A 23,694-nucleotide genomic window follows, 5' to 3' on the forward strand; every position below is an offset into this window, starting at 1 on the left:
GAATGGTGTTGCATTGGATCCCTTTCATGCTGCTGTTTTGGACTGAGTCCTGCAAGAATGTAAATTTTAGCATTTCCCATTGGAGTACAGAAATTGGATTTAGCATGTACTTCATGATAAAGAACACCTGTCACTGGAAAGACAGGCCAGTGTTCTCCTTCCACATTTGGGGGCAATACAACTTCTGTATCTGGGAAGTCCCTTAAGATCATATTTATTACAAATATCATATCAAATGAGCAAGCTCATCCTTATTTGTTAGATTTTTCAAAGCTTGTTTTACTGTCCTGCTTCCTCTTTATCTTTTTTTTGTGGTGTTTTCTTCATTCCCTTCTTACTTGTCTTCATTCCTGATTTTGTTCCATACACATGATATAACTGGTGACACTTAACATGCTGCACTGTAGTTCTGTGATAACCCCTGTGCAGCTGATTACTTCTGCATCTCAAACAAAAGCAGATGTCTAAGACCAAACTGCAATTTGTCTTGCATGTTTTCTGGGATTTTCCCTCACTACTTTTGAAATGTCTTTGGCTGGACTTCTCCCACTCAGTTCACTCTGTGCATTTTTATCACATATGTGCATCCTGCCTCCTTGGTTCTCATGAGGTTTTCACAGAGTGTGTGATGCAAGAAGTTTACCTGGACATCTTCTGATGCCTTACTGCAAAGATGAAGAAGAATATGGAGAGAAAGAACTAGTGCTGCTGTGAGAATGGCTTCCTACGTAATCTGTGTTTGCATGAAAGAAAAAGACATCTTTTTTCCCTAAGAATTTCTCTTTACCTTTGAACTACTTCTGGCCTGAGTACATCCAGACAGATGAAGCTCTCCCATATACCATGCAAATGTATTTGCTTTCTGCTACTTTCTGATAGTAAACAAAAATAAATTCTTGTTCATTCTCATCTGCTTGAAACGTCTCAACTAGTGGCCCTGAAAATAACAGAGGATTCTAACAAAAGGCAAATGGTTTGTTCTTTAAAAACACAGCACTAGAGTCTGCTAATAATGTCATTTGCAGTAGCACAAATCAGGAATGACTACTGAAATGTATTTGGACTGGGGTAAGTCAGTGCAAGTGAAATTAGGTTAGTGGTTTCTTTTTTCATGTTGCTGTTCTTAGATATGGCAAGAACAACAAGCATTGCACAAGCAATGTTATCAGTTAGGGTTCTTTTCAATTTTTCATGAAGTGTCAGCATTGTTGACAGTTGGAGATTAATATATTGCTTCACCCTGAGTCTGTTGCAAAATGTGAAAATAACAGTGCAACACTCTCAAATATGACAATCAAAATCAGATTGGGAAAAGGCTGGATAAATTGATTCTTCCAGGAAAGCCTCAACAAGAATGTAATTAAATGAGTAAACAGTTTGTTAAGTGAGAACTTAAATACATACTAAATTACAAGCAGTAGTAATTTTAGAATGTCATGAAAATGCATGAGAAGAGAAAACAGAGAAAGCTATTGTACTTTTTTTTTTTTTTTTTTTTTTTTTGTTCTGGGATGCTAGTCCAGCATTTTTATTTCATTTGATTGACTGTAATTAAATGTGTGCTGTGGGGGTAGGGAGGTTTTGTTTGGTAAGATTTTTAGTTGTTTTTGTTTTGTTTTTTCAATCAGATGTCTATCTATCTGTATGTCTGTGTATCCTTCTACCGCCTGAAGTGCGAAGGGCAACTTCAGGGAAGGTGAAATCTACCCCTGCCTTGCAAGGAACAGCACTGCTCACACCAACCCTGCCTTGGCAGATGCTGACACCACCTTCCCCTCTTTCTTCCACTTGATTCTAAGCGGTTCCTACCACAAGGGTGACTGGAGTACCTTGCCACACGCAAGTGACATCATAGTAGCATAAGGTTTTTACCTGCATAGGTTTGTCATACCAACGATTGGCCCCGTTTTTATGGTAGCCTCCCCCATGTAGCAGTTGCAATGCCATGTTTGTATCATTCAGTTCCACCCCACTTGGACTGTCCAGGCACACCAGGCATATGCACCGTTCAATCATGTCAAGAGAGTCGCGGTTAGTAGAGTCTGAGGATAAAAAAGGGAAAGGATCACGTCCTCTTACCTGTAGTGCAGGACTGGCTGAGGAGCCGTGCTGCCTTGGGGAGCATTGAAGATCTGACCCTGACTCTGCAATGGGCTGGTATCTGCAAAGCTCTCTCAACAGCAGAATGTCTTGGTGCAAGGAAATGTTACATCAAAGCATTCATTCATGTGTTAACTTTTGCAATATCTCTGTGTATCTTTCATATGATTCAATAATATCCACTTTCTTTTTCTGCCTTTCATTTCCTGAAGTAATTATATTAGAAAATGGATATATTTCACTCTTAAAGCCAGCAATGCTTACTTATTTTATATATAAGAGTTACAGAGAGGACAGGTGGAAAATAGAGAATTTCAGAGCTCACGGTATTGCTGCAGTATTCTGCTCTGGAACAGAAAGGCCTATGCTGGTTTTGTGCTGTTCTCCCATTAAAACCCCTTTCTGGACAAGGAACAGCAGGGCCCATCTTGTTTTTTTTGTTCTTGTATTAAAACCCTCTTCTTTCTTCTGCCCCTGGTTATTTCTTGTACTTTGGAGAAATAAGCCCTGGACTGGGTATATTGCCTGCATCACATGAGGAAACATCTGTGGATGAGATATCAAGGTTTAGTTTTTGAACATGGTATTGCCAAAACCATGAGTTGCCACATACCGCTTCCATTCTTTTATTAGCATACTGCTGAATCAAACTTGCTTTTTCTTTCTCTCTTTCTCTGCTTCTTTTTCTTGTCCTGTCACTCTTGCTTCTACAGGTGTACTACAAAGGCTATTTTTATGTTGTCCTCAGCACTTTCTTCCTTATTTATGGGGTATTTATGCAAGGTTTTTTTCCTGAGTTTCTTTAACTCAGAAATATTATGAGGGTAAAGGTTTGTTTGTTTCTGAGGGGCAGTTTGAGGCATAGGAAATATTTAATTGTGAACAGTTAATACAGCTCTTAATTGAAAGAACAGAAGTATGTAACCTATAACAAGAATTTGTTTTATTCAGAAGTATACAACACAGTTAATTGCTGTTAAATGTTTGTTAACAAGATCAAAGGAAAAAAGTTCTTTCCAACATCATCTTAAAATTTCTTCAATTCTCAACAGATCAGCTTTCCTCTGCTGGTTTTGCTAGATTTTGGTGAAAATGTTTGTGTTTCAGACTGTTCTTAAACAAATATATGAATTCAGATTGATCAAAACTTCTTACAAGTCTGTGCTAAGCTCAGCAAATCTGTGCTCAATTCAGGAGATTTTTTTTTTTAGCTGAAAGAATGGAAGCATATTTAAAATTAAACAATTCTGATTTGCATTTGAAATGTGGAGCCATTTCAAAATGCACATCTTTTTAATGTGTGCAAATATGAAAAGTAGCTTGATACTCTGAAAGAAAAGCATTTTTCAAAGTAAGAAAAAAAAAGTACCTTCCCTAAAAGAGTAACATAGGCTAGTGAGGAGCTAGAAAAAAACAGGGGCATGTTATCATCCAGGTTCATTCTCCAGATGTTGTGTAGTAAAAAAGTGCAAGTATGCAAGAAATTAAAAAGTGGTCAAGGGAAGGAGAGGCAAGTGATAGCAGTGGCGAAGAAGGGAGAGGGGGAGCTGTGGCCTCTTGCAGGTTGTGGTAAGGCACTGTCTGTTGCTGTCTGGCAGCTCCTGCCAGGGAGCCTTGGCAGCCATGGGCCCAAGTGACAGGGTGCCAACCTGACTTCTTGCAGGCTGCATGGGGACCTGGTGAAGCACATAGTGTGTTGTCTTCCCTTGCCCGCAGAGCAGGGTCCTAGGGAAGGCACCTGGAGTTCCTGCCACCTCCTACAAAGACTTAAGCCAGGATATTGTAATTGATGGGGCATGCAGGTAGGCTGAGCTTTCTGCCAGTGATCTGTGCCTCTCTACAATATGTGAAACACTGAGGTCTCCATGAATTGTCCTTGAAAGGATTCAGAAGCTTTATAAAGGACGTGTTCCTGTGCTCCTGGCTGTAAAGCTGTTCTAGTATTTGACGATAGCAGGGTTAACCATAGTTATGCTATTTATTCCATTGATAGTTCAGGTACATCAATGCAAAGGCTGAAAAGATCCTAGTGAATGGAAGCTGTCCCATATAGATCAGCTGCTAGTATTTGCAGATGGGCACCTTCAAGGAGAAACTGGTTGGGTAGTGATATACAAACTGTTCATGGCTTGCTCAGTGTTCTGCTTTATGTTGTCTGATAGGTTTATATATATTTCATTGTGGCTGCTGCCCACACATCATTGACAGATGTGAAGCCCTTATTCTGACATATGGCTTCAGGGTATCTTGATTCTAGGTATTAGAGTGAATATAATTAAGCTTTGCTGGAAACAGAAAAGTAGGGGAAAGACGCCCTTACAGAAAGAAACAGACATGTCCAGAGAGCTGATCAAACACTGAAAAAATTATCATGTAAAGCAGGCAATGAACTGCACAAGAACTCATGAACCATGACTTGAGATGGAAAATAAATATTTCCAGAAAGAGCTGAAACAGACAAGTGTGAGAGCACGCCTTAAAGCCCTGCAAGACATTTATTTTCCTTCTTTCTAATGCACACAATTGCATTGAATTGGCCAGTCATCTTTGGTTAGTTGGGGTTTTGTGTTTTTATTCTAAAAGGAAAATATGATATTACAGTTCTGAATCAAATTTGGATATAGCATTTGTGGGATAGCAGCCCCTATACCAGTAAGAATTCACTTTTTCTACTTAGGAGAGTTAGTTCTGCACCAGAAGGCAGTTAAAGTAGTGGTTGTATTTATAAAGCAGTGATGGCTGGGTTTATAATAATTTCTTTGAAATTTTCTCACCTAGAAGACCTATGTACTTGTGGGTCTATGCAGGCCCATGTATCTCTCTCCTTCATAACCTCTGCAGAGTGCTGTATAGGTCTTCTCTGTCCCAGAGAATTCTCTTTCCCTACCCAGAACAAAACAGTGCAGAGTGACCTCTTCCACCTTTCACTGCTTCACAAGAGGCTTTTCTCTTTTTCTCTTAGTTACTGTTGCATGAACATTTCACCACAGATAAGGAAGAAAAAAGGGCTGTTAATAATCATATATTCATGTGTAACTGCAATGCATTATACTATACAGAGGAACTTTGCTAATACGAGTGGCCTACAGTGGGATTCCTGCTTAGATTAGAGAAGGCTCACATCATGGTGCAGGTGTTTTTTTTTTTTTTTTAGCTATATGACTGAGTTGGTTTATTTCCTCATTAACATGAATGTTTTGGCAAATGCAAGGCAATCCAGAAACACCATAGAGATGGTTCTGCTAGTTTTTGTTGATTTGTCTTTTTTTTTTTTTCTTTAGGATGATGTAGGTTTACAAAGATGATTTTGCTGCAGGTTTCAAGTTATTCACTGTTTTACATAAAAGTGTGTTGTGAAAATAAATGATTAGGTGCTTATATCTGTTTTCATTAAAAGATATAATCTTTTTTCCTGCTTTAAAAAGAAAAGACAGGGAGGGGAAAGCCTGAAGATGAGACTGATGCCATGTAATAATGGCCAGGACCCCGTGTGTGTGTGTATCTATATAAAGTTATTATAAGCACAGATAAACTTAAGAGAAGTGAAGATCTTCCTTGGGGTGGTAAACATATTTTGACACTATTGGAAACTCTTGTATATTCCATGGCATTGGTAAAACAGCAATATTTTCTGTAGCATTGCTGAACTGGGGATAAAGAGCTGAGTTAACGTATTTATTTCCTCCCCCTTAAAAAAAAAAATACCTAAGTCATTCAAAATGGCAAAAAGAAGGCATTTACATCACTTATCTTCAGGGTAATATATATGAAGTGTGAAGTGATAGAGGTGACTAATCTCACCCTTTATTTTCATCTATTTCAAAGTCAGGCATTTGAATCCAGAATCCATGAGAGCTAAACTCTGCCTGTTGTTGGAAGAGAGAGAGAGAACTATGCCCAGATAATAATTGGTGTCAGCTTTCCTAGGTACTTAGTTAAGATTTTGATGAATTAGCACTGGTACTTACTATTTTTCTCCATTGACTAGAGAGAGTACACAGCTAGATTCAGTAGGTGTTTAACTTTGACAGATCAGATCAAAAGTGTCTAATAGTTGCCAAAAGCTAAAAAGATACATAATTCATATAGGTACAAAATGGATATGAAGAAAGAGACAAATCACAAAATCCGACGTAATGTCATTTATGTGATGAAAAACAGAGAATGGAGTGAGAGCTATTTACATGACATAACACTTAAACATACACAGCCAAAGGGTCAAACTGTACCTGCTGCTTCCCAGGTAACACACACCTGAGCACTGAAATCACACATTCAGTCCTATATTTGTCTGTAACGTTCACTCCCAGCAAGGAAAGGCAATGATGGTGAGGAGGAAGAGGATGAAGATGATGAAGAGGAGAAAGCTGGTATTGCTGCTGCTAACCTTTCATAAGGATTGTCCTTGCCTCTGCCCACTCAGTTCTGCCATCTGTTGTCAGCAAGCCGATTGGAGGCAGCATTTCCTCTTCATTCTCTGCCATTTTGGCTATCTTTCGTAACTGAGTGAAAAGATCTCCCTCACTGAGACGACGGAAATTAATGACAACATCCAAAACAAAAAACTGCAAAAAAAATGACAGAAGTCGGAAGAACAGTCACAGATGGTTTGGACCTTTACTCATCCAACGTTTTGCATTTGCCTGTGTGGTTGTTGAGAAGCTGAAGTCCTGCCTGGAAAGCCAGGCCAGCAGGCAGTGGAGCACAAAACCACTGGGAGCTGGCCCAGGGCTCCCTCATTCTGTCTTTATACCAGTGTAATGGCAGTTGCTATAGTGGACTTATATTGTGTGTTGGGCTCAAATAAAGCATAGGTTATTTGAATAAGCTTAAAAAACCTGAAGAGATAAAATCAGGAAGTATGTACATAATTTGTTTAAAAACAACCTAGATAATCTAGAGAACTTCCCACTGAGGTGAAGAACAGGTCTTCCTGGAAAAGGGAGACCTGTTATCCTGGGATAAACCCCTTCATTCCAAAGGGGCCTGCAGGCATGGCTCCAGTGCCACAAATAGTCAAGGAGGGCTCTGCCCAGCCAATACACTCTGCTGCTTGATGGCATTTATTAGTTGGGGCAGATTAATGCTAATGCTTCTGTATTTCTGCCTGCACCTGTGCTCACTTCTTCAGGTATGGCTTAGGTCCCCTACATGGAATGGTGGTATATATGCCATGTGTTGTGTGCCAATACTTGATATCAAGAGAAAAGCATTTCCAGCAAATGCACTCTAATAAGATTTTTTTTCTCTGTGGTTTCATCTCTGTTTAATAAACATTTTTGTTTGAATGAGAAAGCAAAAAAATTCTGCCACAGTCCTCCTTTCTGCATCACTGTACTTGGAACATAATGTAGGCTAAGAACAAAAATGCTGCAGAAGCATATTTTGGAAATATTGACAGTGAATGCTTGGTAAGAAGTGAGCTCATATGTAGCTCGCTAATTGTGTTTCTGAATAGTGATTAGATTAGACTCTTCTTGAGTGAATTTAAGTGAACTAAGAAATGTAGAAAAGTATTTAAAAAACCCCAAACACCACATTAATTTACCTGATTGTTACAAGCAACAATGATGTGCTCTGGTTCTGGCATTACACTGCTTTTCTGGGCCACGAGGGTATCTTTGATATGTCCTGGAAGACGATAGGAAGAAAAGAGTCCATAGTATTGCTTCATACAGAGAGGATGACCAGACAGCTGTCCACGAGCAAAATCAACAGGTAAAGCATGGCTGGAGAGAGAGAAGGAGAAAAACAAAGCCAGAGAAAAAGAGAGGAGAGAGAGACAGAAAGGAAAAGAAATCTAATCTGTCCTTTGTTCTGTTACAATTAGATCAGGTATAACACAAATTGAATAACAAAACAAGATTACAGTATAAGGGAAATAGATGAATTCCCATACCAACGTTAAATACATCATTCCTGGCAGCTTCGTGCATATTCATTAAGCAATTGCATTATAATCTAGTGGACATGGAAAGAATAGCAGGTCACAAGCATCTTTGCAATGTGCATGGGAAGCCTGCCTAGATGGGACCCTGGAAACTTGCCAGGACGGAAGTCAGCAGAATAGCTAGAAAAGACATAGCACCTTGAAAAACAATACTGATGAAATTCACTTTGAATCATAGTGGCCCTGTACTATGCAGAGTGGTTAGAGTGTGCATGAGAGGGCTTTGTCTGATGAACAGGGAATGTCTGGGGCAATACAGAGGGCATTTCTGTTTTCCATAGAGCCTTGCTTATGTGCTAATCCTTACCTTAATCTATGGGGGAATAAGTGCTGAAAACTTATTCTCTTTTTATTAGAAGGCACATGAAAACAATACCTCCTAAAGGCTTCTTTAGCAGCCAGGAAAACAACAAACAAACGACCAAAACCAACAACAAAACAAACAACAACAACAACAAACTCCAACAATGCCAAAAATAAACAAAAAAACCCCATACCACACAAAGCACCACATTATCACAATTATGATTGTGGGGTGTAAAATATCCCACTGACACTGCAGCAGGAAATAATGGTGCTGTTGCTTGGGAGAGGCTGCAGAGGCCACAGGAGGAAGATTTTGTGGTGCAGGGGTTTTTCCTCAGCAGAAGGGGACTAAGCTTCCAGCCTGCCAGAGAGGGGCAGGGGTAAGGAAGCACACTGGCAGGGTTACTGTCACACAGCTGATATGGGTAAATGTTTTATGTTTGTTTAACTTTCTTTAAAACTATTGCAGTTCTAAACCAGGGATATTCAGTTTGATTCCTGGCTCTCAGACTCTCTGTATCACTTATTTTTCCTTCTCCCACATTTTGCATAATGCAGAAATCCTCTTAGGTTGAACAGAGTTTTAAAGAGCATCGATGATGATGGAAAATAGTGGAATAGGATGGCAGGTTTAGATAAGACAATCTGTAAATATAGCAGTTAAGAAAGGGGTTATTAAATCTGACTGATGGCACCAGAAGAACTTGTAAAGATTTAGGAGATGTCTGCTTAAGATCATATAACACTTTTATGTGAGCAAGTTGGGCTTTGTTTGAAATATTTAGTCCTGGTAACTGCATGGAATATCTGCATGGTTAAAACTAAACACTTGGGTTTGCACTGGAATATTGTGCATCTACATGTGGGATGATGCAAGAGAAGCTAGCAGGACACTCGCTAGTAGAAGTCCTTAACAGCAACAAGGACCTGAAAATGTTACAATTATGGTGTCCTCATAATTATACAGGAGGGGTGATAAGCAAACAGTAATAACAATGTTGAGGACATAGTAGCAAGGATTTAAATTATTATTAAGACAAGCAACTCTGATCACAGGAATCTTTGGATCTAGAGTAACAAGGTCAAAATAATAAGAATTTACATTGTTCTTTGAGCAATGTGGTTTCTTTATCTTACATCCTGTCTTATAAAGATGAAACAAACTACGTTAGCATGCAATAGTACTTCACAGTGCATCGGTGCCAGTATATGCAGTTGCATAGTACATCTTGGACAAAAACACGTGTTCTTAAATAAGTTCTCTTCTATACTTTCTGAGTAGTTGTCAGGCTTTTGAATTGAAAAATCAAACAGCTCTTCCTCTTTCTTTTATTTAATTTATAGATGATAGGAACTTTGTTGTTTGATTATGGACTTTGCCTTCCTCATCCAAACAAATGTTGGTTAAAGCATATCATACAGGCCTCTGGTGTCTCCTGACAGGAAAGTGACCCCTTCTACACTATGATGTGGTGTCCGTTGTGCTTGGCTCTCCACTGTTTGTGGTCTTCAGCGAGCAGTGATTTCCACAGTAAACTTGGAAAATATTAGGTGAGGTTAAGAAGTGCTATGTAAAATGCTTTTATGAGATACCTCATATATGACTTAAAGAATCATGGATTTTCACTGTGTTTATGTACAGAATGTAACAAAGGCATAAGTAACTTCTTATTTTTACTAGCTACTGAACTATTTTTACTAGCTACCTGTCTGTGGTAAGGCTTCCTTCTCCTGATGGGATGAATTTATTTTTTGCGGGAAGTGGGGGGCTGATGTTCTAAATGGAGGGTGCAGTATGTGGAGGGGGTGCAGCACCCTGGCAGGTGTCGAGTGCCAGGGAAGGTGTGCGGGCTGCGTAACCACAGTGCTGCTGCACTTTGAGTGTGGGGAGCACAGACTTCTGGTGTGTTCTCAACAGCTCTGCTAGGTAGATTGTGTGTGTCCTTTGGGCTGTGCTGTGTGTGCTAGAGTGATGACTACTAGGCATCAAAAAGGACCCTTCTCCAACTTGTTAGATTGCAGTAATAAAACAGAAAGCGCATAACATTTGCTGAAGCGCTTGCCCTGGAGCATGCCGGAACCCTATCCCTTCTGAATGGTGGAGGAGTGCAATGCAGCCTGACTTTGAGCATGCTACAGCACCCTTGAATCAGAAGCCCTGCAGATACTCAAGCAGCAGCTCTCCTTCCAAGCTACTTACGTGTCCAGTAAAGCTTTATAGTCTTGCACTCCAGAAATGAGATTGGCAGCAAACCTGCAAGTAGCAGATAGAAGTGACATCAGTCTTTTGTCATTTGGCAATACTGGGCAGTTTCTGAGAGACAGAGCAGAGCCTGAATGATTGATGACACAGCATAGGGAAAGTCTTCTGGCTTGCCAAGAAAAGCCCCCTGCCCCCACCAAAACATAAATTAATTAATGTCAAGAGAAATATGAAATCCTAGAGATGGTCCCTTCAAATGGTTAAACAGACTACCACAGGAGGAAGCCTGAAAGCATTTATTTAGAGAATGTAAGCAAAGGCTGAATATTTAACAGAATCCTTAAGAGGGGTTTCCATATCAATACTCAGAAGCTGTCCAATTAATTAGAGTACTTCCTGTCCTAAGCAGATATTCTTTCTGCTGAGCAGTGGACAGGTGTATTATTTCCTGACACTGCCCATTTGCACTGTGTCTGAATGGGAGGCTCTGAGAAAAAGATTTCCTTGTTAAAGCATGTGCATTAGAAAGTGCAAAGTTGAGGTTTTTTGGAAGCTGTGTGCACAATAAATTTAGTCTGTAATGAATGAAAGCATTTATAGTTATGTTTAAAGTAAAGTAAAAAGATGCATTGGCTGTCTATGCAAAATGTTAAAATAACACATATCGGCTTCAAGGTTCTGGCTGTTTTATATTGGCATAAATTCACATGCAGTTAATTCTTTCAGTAATGAGCAGCTAGAGAGTGCTAAAAGCAAAGAGGAAAATTGCACTATATGAAGGTCGATTTCATCTGGTTTACTATTTTAAAAGGATAAAATGTTTTAGCAAAGGCTGAGGAATGGAATCCTGTACTAAGCATGTCTGGAGGCATATCTTCTGTGCTGTGTATTTTGTTTTCCCATCACAAAATGGTTTACTTGAATTATATGATGAGAAGCTTTGCAAATATTCCCTTAAAAATTATAAATCCCTTGGCATTTTTTTTCAAGCAATAAAAGTAATTGTAATGACATTTTTCTTTCTGAATATCAGTATGAGTAACCCCAGAAACACTGCCTTCAATCAGCAGGCCTAGTAGGAAATAATTTAATGTTTACAGCCCTTATTTTTTAATGAAAGTTTATTGTCTTTTTGCAAAAACAGTACGTTTAAAATATCCTTTCATTTAGCAAAAGCTGTAAAGTTGTGGTACATTACCTCAGCTGGTCATTTACATCCTTGAAATACTGACGAGCGAAGATAATTGCTGGGCTGGAATTGACTGGAAGAGCTAGCCGGTTGTTGAGGTACATGTCATCCAGCCAATAGTTAAACACCTGAAGGAAGGGGACAAGAACTCTTAAAGATGTGAACAACATGAGGAAAGGCAGTCTGGGGTGAGGGGGGAAGTGCTCGGTGCTCCTGGTGTCAGGCATGGGCTCTGATTAATGGAGCTGCTGAGCATTTTCAGTCTGGGCTCTGTGACCTCAGCTCAGCTGAAATCAGCCACAATTCCATAATCCTGTTTTTCAATCAATAGCAATTTACAGTATGTTCCATTAAAAAGTAAACAAGCTCCATATTGTGGTAGTTTGGGTATTTTGTTGTTTGCTTCTCTCTACAACAAAAAAACCCTATTTGAGTACAACATGCTAACTGCTGGCTCTTGAATAGTGATTGGGATATATTTAAGAGATGGACAGAATTTTACTAGTGAAGGCTTTCCTCAGGGGACTTCAAATATTTGTCAATGATGCCAAGATGCTCTGTTGTTAGCCATCAGATACTGTCCTGTAGCAAGATGGACTGGGAAAATAATTTTCTGAGCCTAATGATTCAGTCCTGCAGATACTTGCATGTGGGTAAGTTCCCTGGAGAATTCCCTCTGTGTCCACTGACACAAATGCAAATTACTGATGCCTGACCCAGAGAGACACACATATTAAATTTCTAACCATTTTTATTGAAAACACAGATGTACAGTAACCATATTCCTTTGTGTCTGAGCACAGTTTGAAGAATCATTATTTGGAAAATTGAGGTTTTCATAAAAATATCAAATGGTCTTTCAGAGTTAGTAGGCATGCTTTGCATATAGTAACTATAAACAACAATGAAATTATGCAAAAATAATTATGAATGCATGCATCAGTTGAAAAAGGTTTCCTCTGAGATATTTCATAGCTGTTAGAACAGATGCTTCCCTCATAGTCTCTGGAGTCTTCAGGAGAACAGGCTAGAGCTGTACTCCTGGCAAGTTAAATTCCAAATAAGAACATTTCTAGTTTATCTTAAGAATCAGGTATTTAATTTTAATAACTGGTACTTAAAGTTGAGACATTTCAGAAAATGTTTATACATCCTTCCTCTGTAGTTTTCATGCTGTAAGTGGTTAAATGAACAGTAGTCTCCTGGAACACTATTTGTTATCAGGAACACTATTTAAGTGATGTATAATTTAGCCACCAAAACATGAAGTTCTATCATCAGAAAAACAAAATGAGATTGAACAGCATTTAGTGGAGCCCTCAAGACTGTGGCAACAGGTAGTTCAGAAATTAAGCACTCCTCTTAAAATAAAAGCACTGTCAGTACTGTAGCCTTTTTTCCTGACTATAGCAGCAATTTGATGGAGTTTTCTTGCAGGCCACACAACTGAAAAGTTAAGGGAAACCACACTTCACTGACATCAGTAGTGAGCCTGCAGGATTTCACTGAATCCATTAAACTATTCAATGTCTGTCTTCCTTGATGGGATGGAAGCACATCAATAAAATGAGTATTTCTAGTTTTCAGCTGCCACATTCTAACACAATTAATGCAGGCAAGATGAACTGTGACTTTGTGGAATAATAAAATCTACTTTATCTACAGCTTATTTAATTTTCCTGTCTTGGGAAGCAGAAAACTGGACTTCCTTAAAGGCTGAAGTCACACCATGGTCAATGTGATAGATATTATGCATATATGTATGTCTACATGTGTGTGTATATTCAGCAAATTAAATACTTCAGGGTAACTATGTTGGTATGTTGTGACAATGAATGGCAAATAATAGTTTAATTTAAAATGAGTAATTGCTCTCCTAAGGTATTCCATTCTAGAATAATTTTTGCATCAGAGCTTTGGCTAGATGGGTGTGCAAGGCACTTTTTATAGCTCTGTCAGAAAGCGTTTTTCATTTTAATAAAAACTCTAAATCCTATTATTAAAGGGAAAGGAAGAAACTACATCCAAAAAGGCTGTATGTACTGCATCCTACAGATAGAGTTGACACCTGCATGCATGCACCTGAGGTGCATGAATTCCTTCATATATGTCAATAACCTGTTGATCTGAAAACATAATAGTGACATAGATTTTGACATTGTTCGAAAATTCTAGCATATCGTGGCTGAATATTCATTCCTTTTGGTAGAATCTGATGTGACCCCTGCTTGCATTGACCCACTGAAAGAAAGCAGGAATCACAAATAGAACATTACAAAGAGTTTGTAAATGAGCATCATCCAACACAGCAATTATTTTTCTCAGCTGCATTTGCTTACCCAGTTTGCTGTTTTTTCCCTTCTCTCCTCAAGTATTTGCTGCAAGGATTCTCCCAGGCCTCCTGCAACTCCAAACTGTTCCACGATGACCTTAGTCTTTCTAAATTGTTCCTCTGTCACCAAGTGTTTCATGCACTGTAGGTACATGCGTAAGGTCTGTTGCAGTGGTGGGACTGGGAGTTTTGGCACTGCCTAATCATAAAAAGAAATAGCAAGTAATTCTACTTGTTCCCAAACTGTCTTTTTTTTTTTCCTTCTTCTTCTTTATTTTTCTTCTGTTGCTGAATAATATATTGCACCCATTTAGAAATCCATTTATTCTCTTTTAGAAGTTGACATTCCTGGTTACTGCAAATGTAATTGTGTGACTTAGTGGAGTTTCATTAGGTCTTAATTTGCCTGGATTTTAGTACATAGTATGCAGTTGTATGCAATACTGAAGCAGTGGTACCTCTCCAGTAGCTCTATTTTTTGGCCTTTGGCCAATGAAGATTTCAAATGGATAGGCCAAGAAACTAGTAGAAAACTGAGGATATTCCTCGGTAAAGATTCTAGAAATCCTAGGACAAACAGGCAGATAGGCATGATGCAAGCATATAGTCTGAGCTAGACTCTAGCAAATCTTCTAATACATCAGGTCATAGTAAAATAATGCATTAAGAGAAGTTATTTCATTAGTAAAGAAGGGCATTTAGCTTGTGATTAGTAAAACTGTGGATTAATATTTGTCTGACTGGTAATATGACTTGTTATAAAGCTGCAGAGAAAAACATGCATTTCTACCTGTTTAGTAGCACTGACTACATACAATCCTCAATAAACCTGTGTTTTACCCTGCCAGACCTCAACTGTCAGCCAGTCTGGAACACTACTAGAAGGCTTGATAAAACATTTCTGTTCATACTTGCTTTATCCTTATCCTGTTTGGAGCAGGAAAACAATAGTATCTGGGAAGAGAACAATCTCATGCTGTCCAAGCAGTTAAGCTTCCTTTGTTTTTTGATGTAGAATTAACCAAGTGAAGTGTAGTCATTTAAAAGCCAGAGGACTTACAGGGGCAGTGGGAAAATCAAGTAAGGGTATAATCCATGAAAGACTGGGAAATTTAATGAGGCTGTGATGCTCAGGGAGGTGGACATGTCTCCCCATTGAGAAATGGTCATCTAATTCAGCTATGCTTGTCCATTAGTGGTTAGTATAGACCATAAACTTTTGGAGGGTTTATTTCTCTAATTTGATTTTTGCCTGTCTCCTAAAGCAAGTAAAGTTCAGATTTTGTTCCTAGCTTTTGATATAATAGACATTCATTTTCACAGAATTGCAGGACCATAGCATGATTTTGGTTGGAAGAGATGTCTGAGAGTCACCTAGTCCCACCTGCTGCTCAGGGCAAGGCTAGCTGCAAATTCCTTTGCTAGTGCACTCAGGGAGGAGGGCCTGAAAAAAGTGCTCTGAAAAGGGCAAGGAGTGCGTGTCCTCTGAGCTCAAGTACCAGCTCTGCCTTTTGACATCCATGGGAAAGTCAGTGCTGCATTACGTTTCCCTATCTAGAAAATGAAGATTTCAAATACTCATAAAAAGTGTCATAGGATTACCTGTTATTAATGGAAATGGAAATCCAGTCTAGCCTGTAACACACTCTGGGTGTCAGAAATAAAAGAATGGTAATTCTACAGTTTCAAGCTATGTTTAGTCAGGGCATATCTCTTCTGTCATTAATTTCTTGGTCAGTGGAAAGAGATGTGCCAAATTTTGATACCTGGCTTTGGCCCTATCTTTCTGGGTACAGTTACGGTGCAGTTCATGACTCTGCTTAGGAAAAAAGCTTTAAATCCAAGGGTTCAACTATTTATAGGTATACACATCCGGCATCTTTAAAACCCACTTGAAAATGAATCATATGTGATAGTTTGATAATCCTGAACTATTAAGAAATAATTACATGACATCTCTGACCGTGCAATACTGCATCTGCTGTTGTGTAATAGTATTTCCCTTATTGGAGTTCTTCACAGGATGTTGGGAGGAAGAGTGGTTTTGGATATGAGAAGCACTAATGTTAGATAAAAGTTCCTGACTGTAAACTTCTGCAGGATAACTAGTGTTCCCTGAAATGAAGAAATCCACTCTGGAACAGAGCTTGATTTACTGTTATTAATTTACAGCATTAAAAGCTGTTAAGCCATCTATCCTCAACCTTTTTTCCCAGAAATAATTACTTACTGTCTCATCTTTACTGCATGTATCTTTCTCTTTCTTCTGCATGGTTTTTTCTAGGACAGGCATTCCAGCATTTCTTTCAATATCTTTTGTTGAGGACAGAAATTGAAGCCACTTGGGGGCACTTATGAAGCCTCACGCCTCAGTTCTGGAAACAGAAAAGATTTAAAGTCCAGTCAGTACCCATTATTTATATTCAAAATGTACATGGGGAGTATTCCCTGCGCAAGCATACACAGAAGCTTCAGAATGCAAAACTGAAGAGAAATAGAAGTACAACATTCAAAAGTAGCTGAACTGAGCCCTGTGGAGATTGCTCTGACATTGTTTGTCACATTTTGCTATAAATTTCTGTATCCAGGACTATCTGATGCACGTAAATGGTCCCTTCTCAGCATGGTTTATTTTGTCACTCTAATTTACTTTGCAGTGCATTGTGCCATGATCTACATGCTTTGTTAGCTGGAGGAAAGAGGTGACTTTTCTTTGAATGTATTTATGTTGACACTGGCAATAGTAAGGTTGCAGTTTTCTGTCTAAGGATCTTATATATCCTGTCTTTACTGTTTGATATGAAAGCACCGCAGTCTTTAAATCTATTTGCCACTGCATGGTTCCATGGACACAGTGAGGTGCTGTCATCTCTGCTTTAAAGATGTGGAAGCTGTGGAAAGGAGATGTGCCTTTGTCCCCCGCAGGCTACAAGCTTGCAGGGTGCTAGTGCTTTGGGGCATAGCGCTGGGCTAGGGACCCTGTGAGCCTGCCTAGGCTGTCAGGCTGGCTGTGGGAGGACTGGGAGGGGTGGCATACATCGCATTTGAGCAGCTTTGCACAGTCTTTCCAAATAGCATATAACTATCCAGGGAGATGGCTTAACCTGCCAAAAGTCACAGAATTCATCTGTGACAGAGCAAATACTTTCACTTGTGTCTCTCTGGTATTGTGCTTGTCCTGGTTTCACTTCTAAAGATGCCTCTTATTCCTTTTTCTGTACAAGAATAAGCTTTATGGTGCACATATTTCTTCTGATATAGTACTGCCCACACCAAGAAACTGTCTTTCAATTACGGTTCTATGCATTCAATCAGGTCTTGATAGATCACAGGTGTGCTTGTTGTTTTTGGTTGGTTGGTTTTTTTTGTGTTTGTTTTTTGTTTTGTTTTGTTTCCAGATATTTTTTTCCAGATTTTTATTACTTTGCATTGTGTGTATGCAAAATATAAAAGACAACATGTCATATTTCCTTTCCGAAACCCTTGGGACTATACATTCAGTGCCATTGAATATTTCTACAACAGCTTTTAAAAATTATTTGGATAAAAACCTACACTGTATGGAAGTGAGAAGAAGAGTTTTGGTTAGCAATGGGCAGGGATAGCTGTGCATTAGTCCTCTCCTGAGGAATCGGTTTGGCTACTCCAGCTTCAGAGTGGCTCTGCCAATGTATATGTGGTCACTGACACCCTGTGTTGACCCTGTCCTCTCCCTGTTCTGCACTGGCGGCCAGTGGGGCTGTGTGCTGTGAAATAGGTTGTATAAGATTGAGAGATGTCCCTGGGGCCCTGCAGTGAGCCACACAGCAAACTCATGTTGATCTATCATCTGCTCATGATTTCAACCCGGGTGAGAAACTATTTCCCTCATGGAAAGGCCATATTAACCCGCTGTGCTGCTCCGCTCCCTCTCATGTGCTACACAGGTCTCACCACTTAGCTGTGCATTCTATTCGTAGCAACGCAGGTTCAAAGCACTACAAATAATGGACACATCCTGTAACTCTTGGAAGACTGTGGTTTGCCCAGTTGTTTATGGGCTGGCCTCAGTTCCCCACCTGTGTTCAAATACAGAACAGCCATTTTGTGTTCAGAGCCCCTAAAGCTGTATTTCCCTAAAGGAAAAAAATCCTGCTGGTGTTCTTCTAACTGGGACTTTTGTTTTTTTTTCTTTCCTTATGTTTTTTGTCTAACTGCAATATGGAGTCACATCGACTACAAGTCCATACTGGCTCTGTGTCTGTGGGAAATGCTACTGGTAACAGACTCACATATCTGTAAAATGAGTGTGTTAAAGAGTTTGCGGGTAGTAGCCTGAACGGTGCTTTTCTCTGTCATAGGGATGAATTGAGGCTTTGTCTCTGGTTCGAGTGCTGCCAGCTTAGCATCACACCCAATCCTCTATTTGCTTAATAAAGGACAAGGAAACTGACACAAGAGAAAATCCTGCAGAAATTCAAGATGGTTCAACTTCAAAGTTGCTCACTTGGATGGGTGTGAGGTGCATTGTCAAAGTTATTAAGAAAAAAAAAATCCTAGGTCTTTTTATTTACAGCTGGCTTAGCTGAAGGGCTGGAGTGAGCAGCTTAGCAGGGTGGCTGTGAGTCACGGCAGGCTGCGAAGCCGGGTGGCCTTCCCCACAGTTCAAAGCAGCAGCTCAAATCCACAACAAAAAGCACTGATCTCTCTGTTAGCAGATAGCAGAGAAGGACTGAAATAAGCCCATGCGCTTATAGTTGAGTTCTCCATACATTGTGGACTCGGGAGGTAGCTTGCTGTGTGTAGCGTTGTTAGGGCATTGCACTCAGCCTCTATCTACTCATCCTCACCCTCAGTGTTATCAGGAAGAAAAGCTTAAAGCTCTTAGGAATCCGTGCTTAAAGTTAAGAGGAATGCATGAGTTATCAGGAATACATGTGTGAAGTGCGCATTGCTGCAGCCGTTGACATGACGAGAAAAGCCAGGAGCCGCCCTGTCGCCTGCCCTGAGCTCCCGCGGGCCGCAGCAGTCCCGGGGCCCGGCGGGGAGCGCTGACGCTTCGTCGGAGGCTGCCGGTGCGCCCCGAGACCTTCCCACGCTTCAGCCCCGGGGATCCCCTTCCCTCCTGAACCGCCGTCGCAACGGGACCTGTGGGCGGCGACAGCGGGGCGGCCCCGTGGGAGTAGCCGGTGCCACGAAGTTTGGCGAGGGGACCCCTCTCGGCTCTGCTCCGCAGAACCCGCTGCCCCTGCTCCCTCGTTCCCGGGCCCGCGGCTCCTAGTCCCCGGCACTTGCTGCCCCGCCCGCCCATACCTGCTCGTCGGGGCGCTCCCGAGCGGCTCCGGGCGGGCTCCGCGCGTCGTGGCGGCTCTGTCCAAGGTACCGCCGTCTACTCCGCGGTCAAGTCCCCTCTGGGCAGGGGCGTGAGGAGCGCGGCTCGTCTCCGCCGCCGCCTGGCTCCTCCCCGCCCCTCGCCCCCGGCACCGCCCGACCCGGTCCTGCCCGCCCCTCCCGCTGCGCGCAACAGGCGCTGCCGCCCTTCCTCTGCGCTCAGGTCGCGCCGACGTTTTTCGGCCCCTTCGGCAGGCTGTGCCTGGCGGTAGCACCAGTGCCACCTGTGCCCGGGGGCGCGGGAGGGAGGACCCCAGCAGATCCGGGCTCGCCCGCGCCCTTACTGCCGTCGGGGTCATCCGAAAGGTTCCCCCGCGGCGGCGGCAAGGGGAGCCCCTGAGGGTTACAGCTCTCGGTGACCCGTGTTGCTACGGGGATTGTCACTAGTGTCGAGCGGTGTCGCCGTGAGGCACCTGACGCTCCGGAAAGCTCCGTGGTGGGACAGGGCGGGTGGCGCTGCCAGTGGGCTGCCGGTACCACGGCCCGGAGGGGCGGCAGCCCGCAACGGGGCGGCAGCAGTCCCAGGAGCGGCCCGGGCTCTGCGGGAGCTGCCCTGGGGCCGGCAGCGGCCCCGAGTCTGCGGCAGCAGCGGACCGTGTCGGGGCAGGAGCGGGGGCGGCCCCGGGGCGGTGGGCCAGAGGAGGCGCCACTGTTGCCGCTTCCCGCAAAGAGGGCCGTTGCGGTTTAGGGAAGCGGGATTCGGCTCCTGTCGCAGTGGCCATCGCTCCTTCGCCGAACCCGCCACGCTAAAGCACCGTCGCGGTGTTTTAATGAGTTTTGCGCCGCCTGAGCAGCGACTCGGCCGCCGGGCCGGAGCTGCGGCGCGGCGGGGCCGCGCGTCCCGCGCAGCTCAGCAGGACCAACGAACGCGTTTCGTTCGCGGCGTCCAGATCCCCGGGGACGGGTGGAAGCCCTTTAATAGTTGCTGTGGCCGTTTATGTAATTTTTCCTCCCACTTGAGGTTATAAGTGATTTATTTTGTTTCCTAATGAACTAGGAATTTAAATAAACGATTTTATTTTATATCAAGATAAATTTACAAGGTAAATTATGCACACTGATTCCATTGTGGTTGGATCGAAGGTTTCCACTTTTTGCAAAGGTTTGAATGAAGTACTTCGTGCATCTTTTGTTTCGTTTAATCCCTGTCGGCTACATATGGGTGTGCATGTTGCAATTGGGCTGGCATTCAGAACGAAGAAACGTTGTTTCCAGTGTTGTGTCTCTAACTGCTGGTAATGTAATACTCGAAAACTGAAATTCATGACAGTGAGAATTAAAATTAAATTCGTGTGAGAATATGAGGAGCTATTTTTAGGCGATCGATGGCATGTTCACAGTGCAATGTTGTTTGCTCGGACCTGTTAACATATGTTTTGAAGAATGAATGACAACATTTTGTACTGGGGTTTTCTCCTGGGTGATTTTGGTAACCGATGAGGTTTGTGTTACAAGGAATTGTTACTGTATGGGTTGCACTGAGAATAACCAGCTCCCTCCCTCAAGCAGCCCTCAACAATGAAACAAAGGCAATCGATCCCCTTAAATTCTGTTTATTCAGATTGTATTATTGTAGTTTGGACTTCAGTATAATACAGTATATTGCACTTACCGGAGAGCAGCACAAAAGAGAAAAAAAGTACAACAGTTTAGTTTAGTTCCAAGGAAGAATAAGATGTCATGATAGTTGTTGTTCTTCTTAAATATATGAAACCAACTGAAAAATCTAAGTATATGTACACAAGTTTTATGTAGTCCCTGAATATGCCATTCAAAATTATACACAGACTTTTTTGCTTTTCTTGTATTTTTTTTTTACATAGATATACAGTATGTCACACACAGTTTCAGCTTGAGAAGACTTGGCACAATTATATCACATCTATGAGGCTGTTGGTTTTTCTGTTTTGTGTTTGGTGTTTTGTTGTTGCTGTTTTGGTTTTGAATGGTCCCCTCCAGATTTATGCCAATGATTATTCAGATAATTTTCTTCAGGATTTGTCTCCCCATTCCCCACTGCCTCCACCTTGCCAAAATGCTGAAGGAAATACTAATTAAAAATAGTCTAGAAGAAGAAAGCCATTACATCATGACAAAGGTTAAACTGTATATATTGCACATTGGTACAGAAACATAATGCAATAATGCTTTCGTCCCCCCCATTCCCTCTCCCCCACAGGCCCCTCCTTGCTCCTGGGGCTGGCCCATGTCAGGAAACCTAACTGTACTCATAGTCTGATGAATCCTCCTCAGACACCCCTGTCAGGTCTCTGCGGTAGGAGTCCATGCCGTTCTCTTCTGTTTCGCCCACTGGCCGGAGGCTTTTGCCCATGCCTTTGCGCTCCTCCATTTTGATGGTGTCATAGAGTCCCTTAGGTCCTTCTTCAAGGAGGATGTTCCTCTCTGAGTGAGAGGGTTTCATTTGGCAGACATTTTTGAGGAAGAGAAGGACAGGGGCATAAAGCACATTGGCGAGCCCCATGCCCAAGTTGAGCTGTGCAAAGCCCATGGTGTGCACAATCTGGCCAGCCACAATGGGTCCCAGGGCATATGCCACAGAATAGGAGATGTCTGCGATGGCATAGACACTGCCGTAGACAGAGACATGGCGCACGTCTACCAGGAAGGCCAGGGTGGGCAGCAGGGCTGTGTCCACCAGGGCGATGCCGAAGCAGATGCCACAGAGGGGAATGATGACCTGCCCAAAATTCTTGCAGGCTGGTATCAGGCAGGAGCTGGCGCCGATGATGGCCATGCCCAGGGCACCATAAAACCATTGGAGGTGGGGGTATGCGGCGGCTAACCGGACAGTGACGTAGACACCCAGCACGTGGGGGAAGAAGGCGGGCAGCCAGGTGAGGCCCACCTCCCACTCACTGGCCCCCATAGATTCCTTCATCCAGTTGGCGATGGTGGGCTCCAGGAAGGCCAGGGGGATGTTGCAGGTGGCCAGGGCCCCCGCCACCACAGCGATGTAGGGGTCGATCATTAGGCGGTGGATGGGGGTGCCGACGGGCATGTTGGCCCGTGCCCCGGTGGCGCATGGTGGCGCTAGGGCCAGCAGCAGCAGCCCGTCGAGGAGGCAGATACAGGCCAGCACCAGAAAGGGCACCCGCTTGCCGGCGAACTCGTAGAGGACGCCGCCGAAGGGGGGGGCGGCCAGGCTGCCAAAGGAGATGCAGGCCAGCGCCGTGCCCAGGGCGCGGCTCCGCGCTGGCTCTTCGGCGTAGCGGTCGGCAATGAGGGCGATGCCGGCCGTGTCGGCGAAGGCCGAGCCCAGACCCTGCAGGCTGCGCGCGGCGAACAGCGTCGCGTAGTTCTCCGCGAAGGCGAAGGTGGCGGTGGAAAGGAACATCACGGCCAACCCGGCCAGCAGCGGCGCCTCGTAGCCCACGCGGTCGATGAGTGTGCCGCTGAGCGGGTTCACCAGCAGCTGCAGCATGGCCTTAGAGGCGAACAGCACCCCGATCTGCACGTCTTCGTTGCCCCCCGTGGCCGGCGGGTACCGTGCCGGCAGGAGGCTCCGGTTGCCGCCACCGCTGCCGCTCTCGTTGCCCCCGGCGGGCGCGGACGGACCGGCGGCGTTCCCCCCGCCCCGCATGGCCGCGATGTAGTCGGGGATGATGGGCACGATGACCATGTAGAGCATGTTGTCCAGCAGCAGCGCCACGCACACCACCACCAGCAGCAGCCGCCGCTGCCGCCGCGCCTCCCCCATCGCGGTACCCAGCCGCCGCCGCCGCTCGCCCACCGCCTCCGACAGCCGCGCCACGGCGGCCCGCGCCCGGTCCGCGCCCCCGGCCTCCGACATCACCCTCAGCGCCGCCGCCCCGCCGCCGCCCGCATGGGGCACGGCGGGGGCGGCCCCGCCGCCTCCGCCGCTCGAGCCGCCGCCGCCGCCGCTCACCTCCCGGCGGCTGCCGCCAGCCCGTGCCGCCGCTCCGAGGCGGCTCCGAGGGGCCGGCCCTCCATCACCACACTAATAAGCGCCGCGCACGGAAACCCCACCCGCCACCGCGCCGGCCCCGCGCCCCCCTTCCCGCCCTCCGCGCCCCGCCCCGCTGTACCGCGCTGGCGGCAACAGCGCTGCCCGCCCGCGGTAAGAGGGCTGCGGGACGGGGGTGCCACCGATCCCTGCCTGCCACAGGGGTGTGCCTAGGGGGGCGCGGAAAGAGGGCCCCACCCCCAAGGCCGGGGTCCACCGGCAGCTTTCGCCGTCCCGACGGTGGCGCTGCCCGCGGATC

The 23,694-nt window shown here is 43.8% G+C and overlaps 2 protein-coding genes across 2 annotated transcripts in view; both read right to left on the reverse strand.

Moving 5' to 3' along the window:
* The window catches only part of CHAT (choline O-acetyltransferase), a 34,115-nt gene extending 14,643 nt beyond the window's left edge, over positions 1-19,472 (reverse strand). Inside the window, exons 1-8 of the mRNA XM_065067634.1 lie at positions 19,373-19,472; positions 16,311-16,455; positions 14,088-14,279; positions 11,758-11,876; positions 10,557-10,610; positions 7,649-7,829; positions 6,488-6,665; positions 1,873-2,042 (exon numbers count right to left, since the gene is read on the reverse strand). Coding sequence (XP_064923706.1) covers positions 1,873-2,042; positions 6,488-6,665; positions 7,649-7,829; positions 10,557-10,610; positions 11,758-11,876; positions 14,088-14,279; positions 16,311-16,373 — 957 coding nt within the window. The 5' untranslated portion in view covers positions 16,374-16,455; positions 19,373-19,472. The remainder of the gene's footprint in view (positions 1-1,872; positions 2,043-6,487; positions 6,666-7,648; positions 7,830-10,556; positions 10,611-11,757; positions 11,877-14,087; positions 14,280-16,310; positions 16,456-19,372) is intronic.
* A 1,515-nt stretch (positions 19,473-20,987) lies between these two features.
* Positions 20,988-23,452, reverse strand: SLC18A3 (solute carrier family 18 member A3). Its single transcript, XM_005500138.3, has one exon. It carries the CDS (start codon positions 23,259-23,261, stop codon positions 21,669-21,671), a length of 1,593 nt encoding a protein of 530 aa, XP_005500195.2. The 5' UTR covers positions 23,262-23,452; the 3' UTR covers positions 20,988-21,668.
* Between the last annotated feature and the right edge of the window lie 242 nt (positions 23,453-23,694).

This window comes from Columba livia, chromosome 6, assembly GCF_036013475.1.
Source record: "Columba livia isolate bColLiv1 breed racing homer chromosome 6, bColLiv1.pat.W.v2, whole genome shotgun sequence".
Taxonomy (NCBI): domain Eukaryota; kingdom Metazoa; phylum Chordata; class Aves; order Columbiformes; family Columbidae; genus Columba; species Columba livia.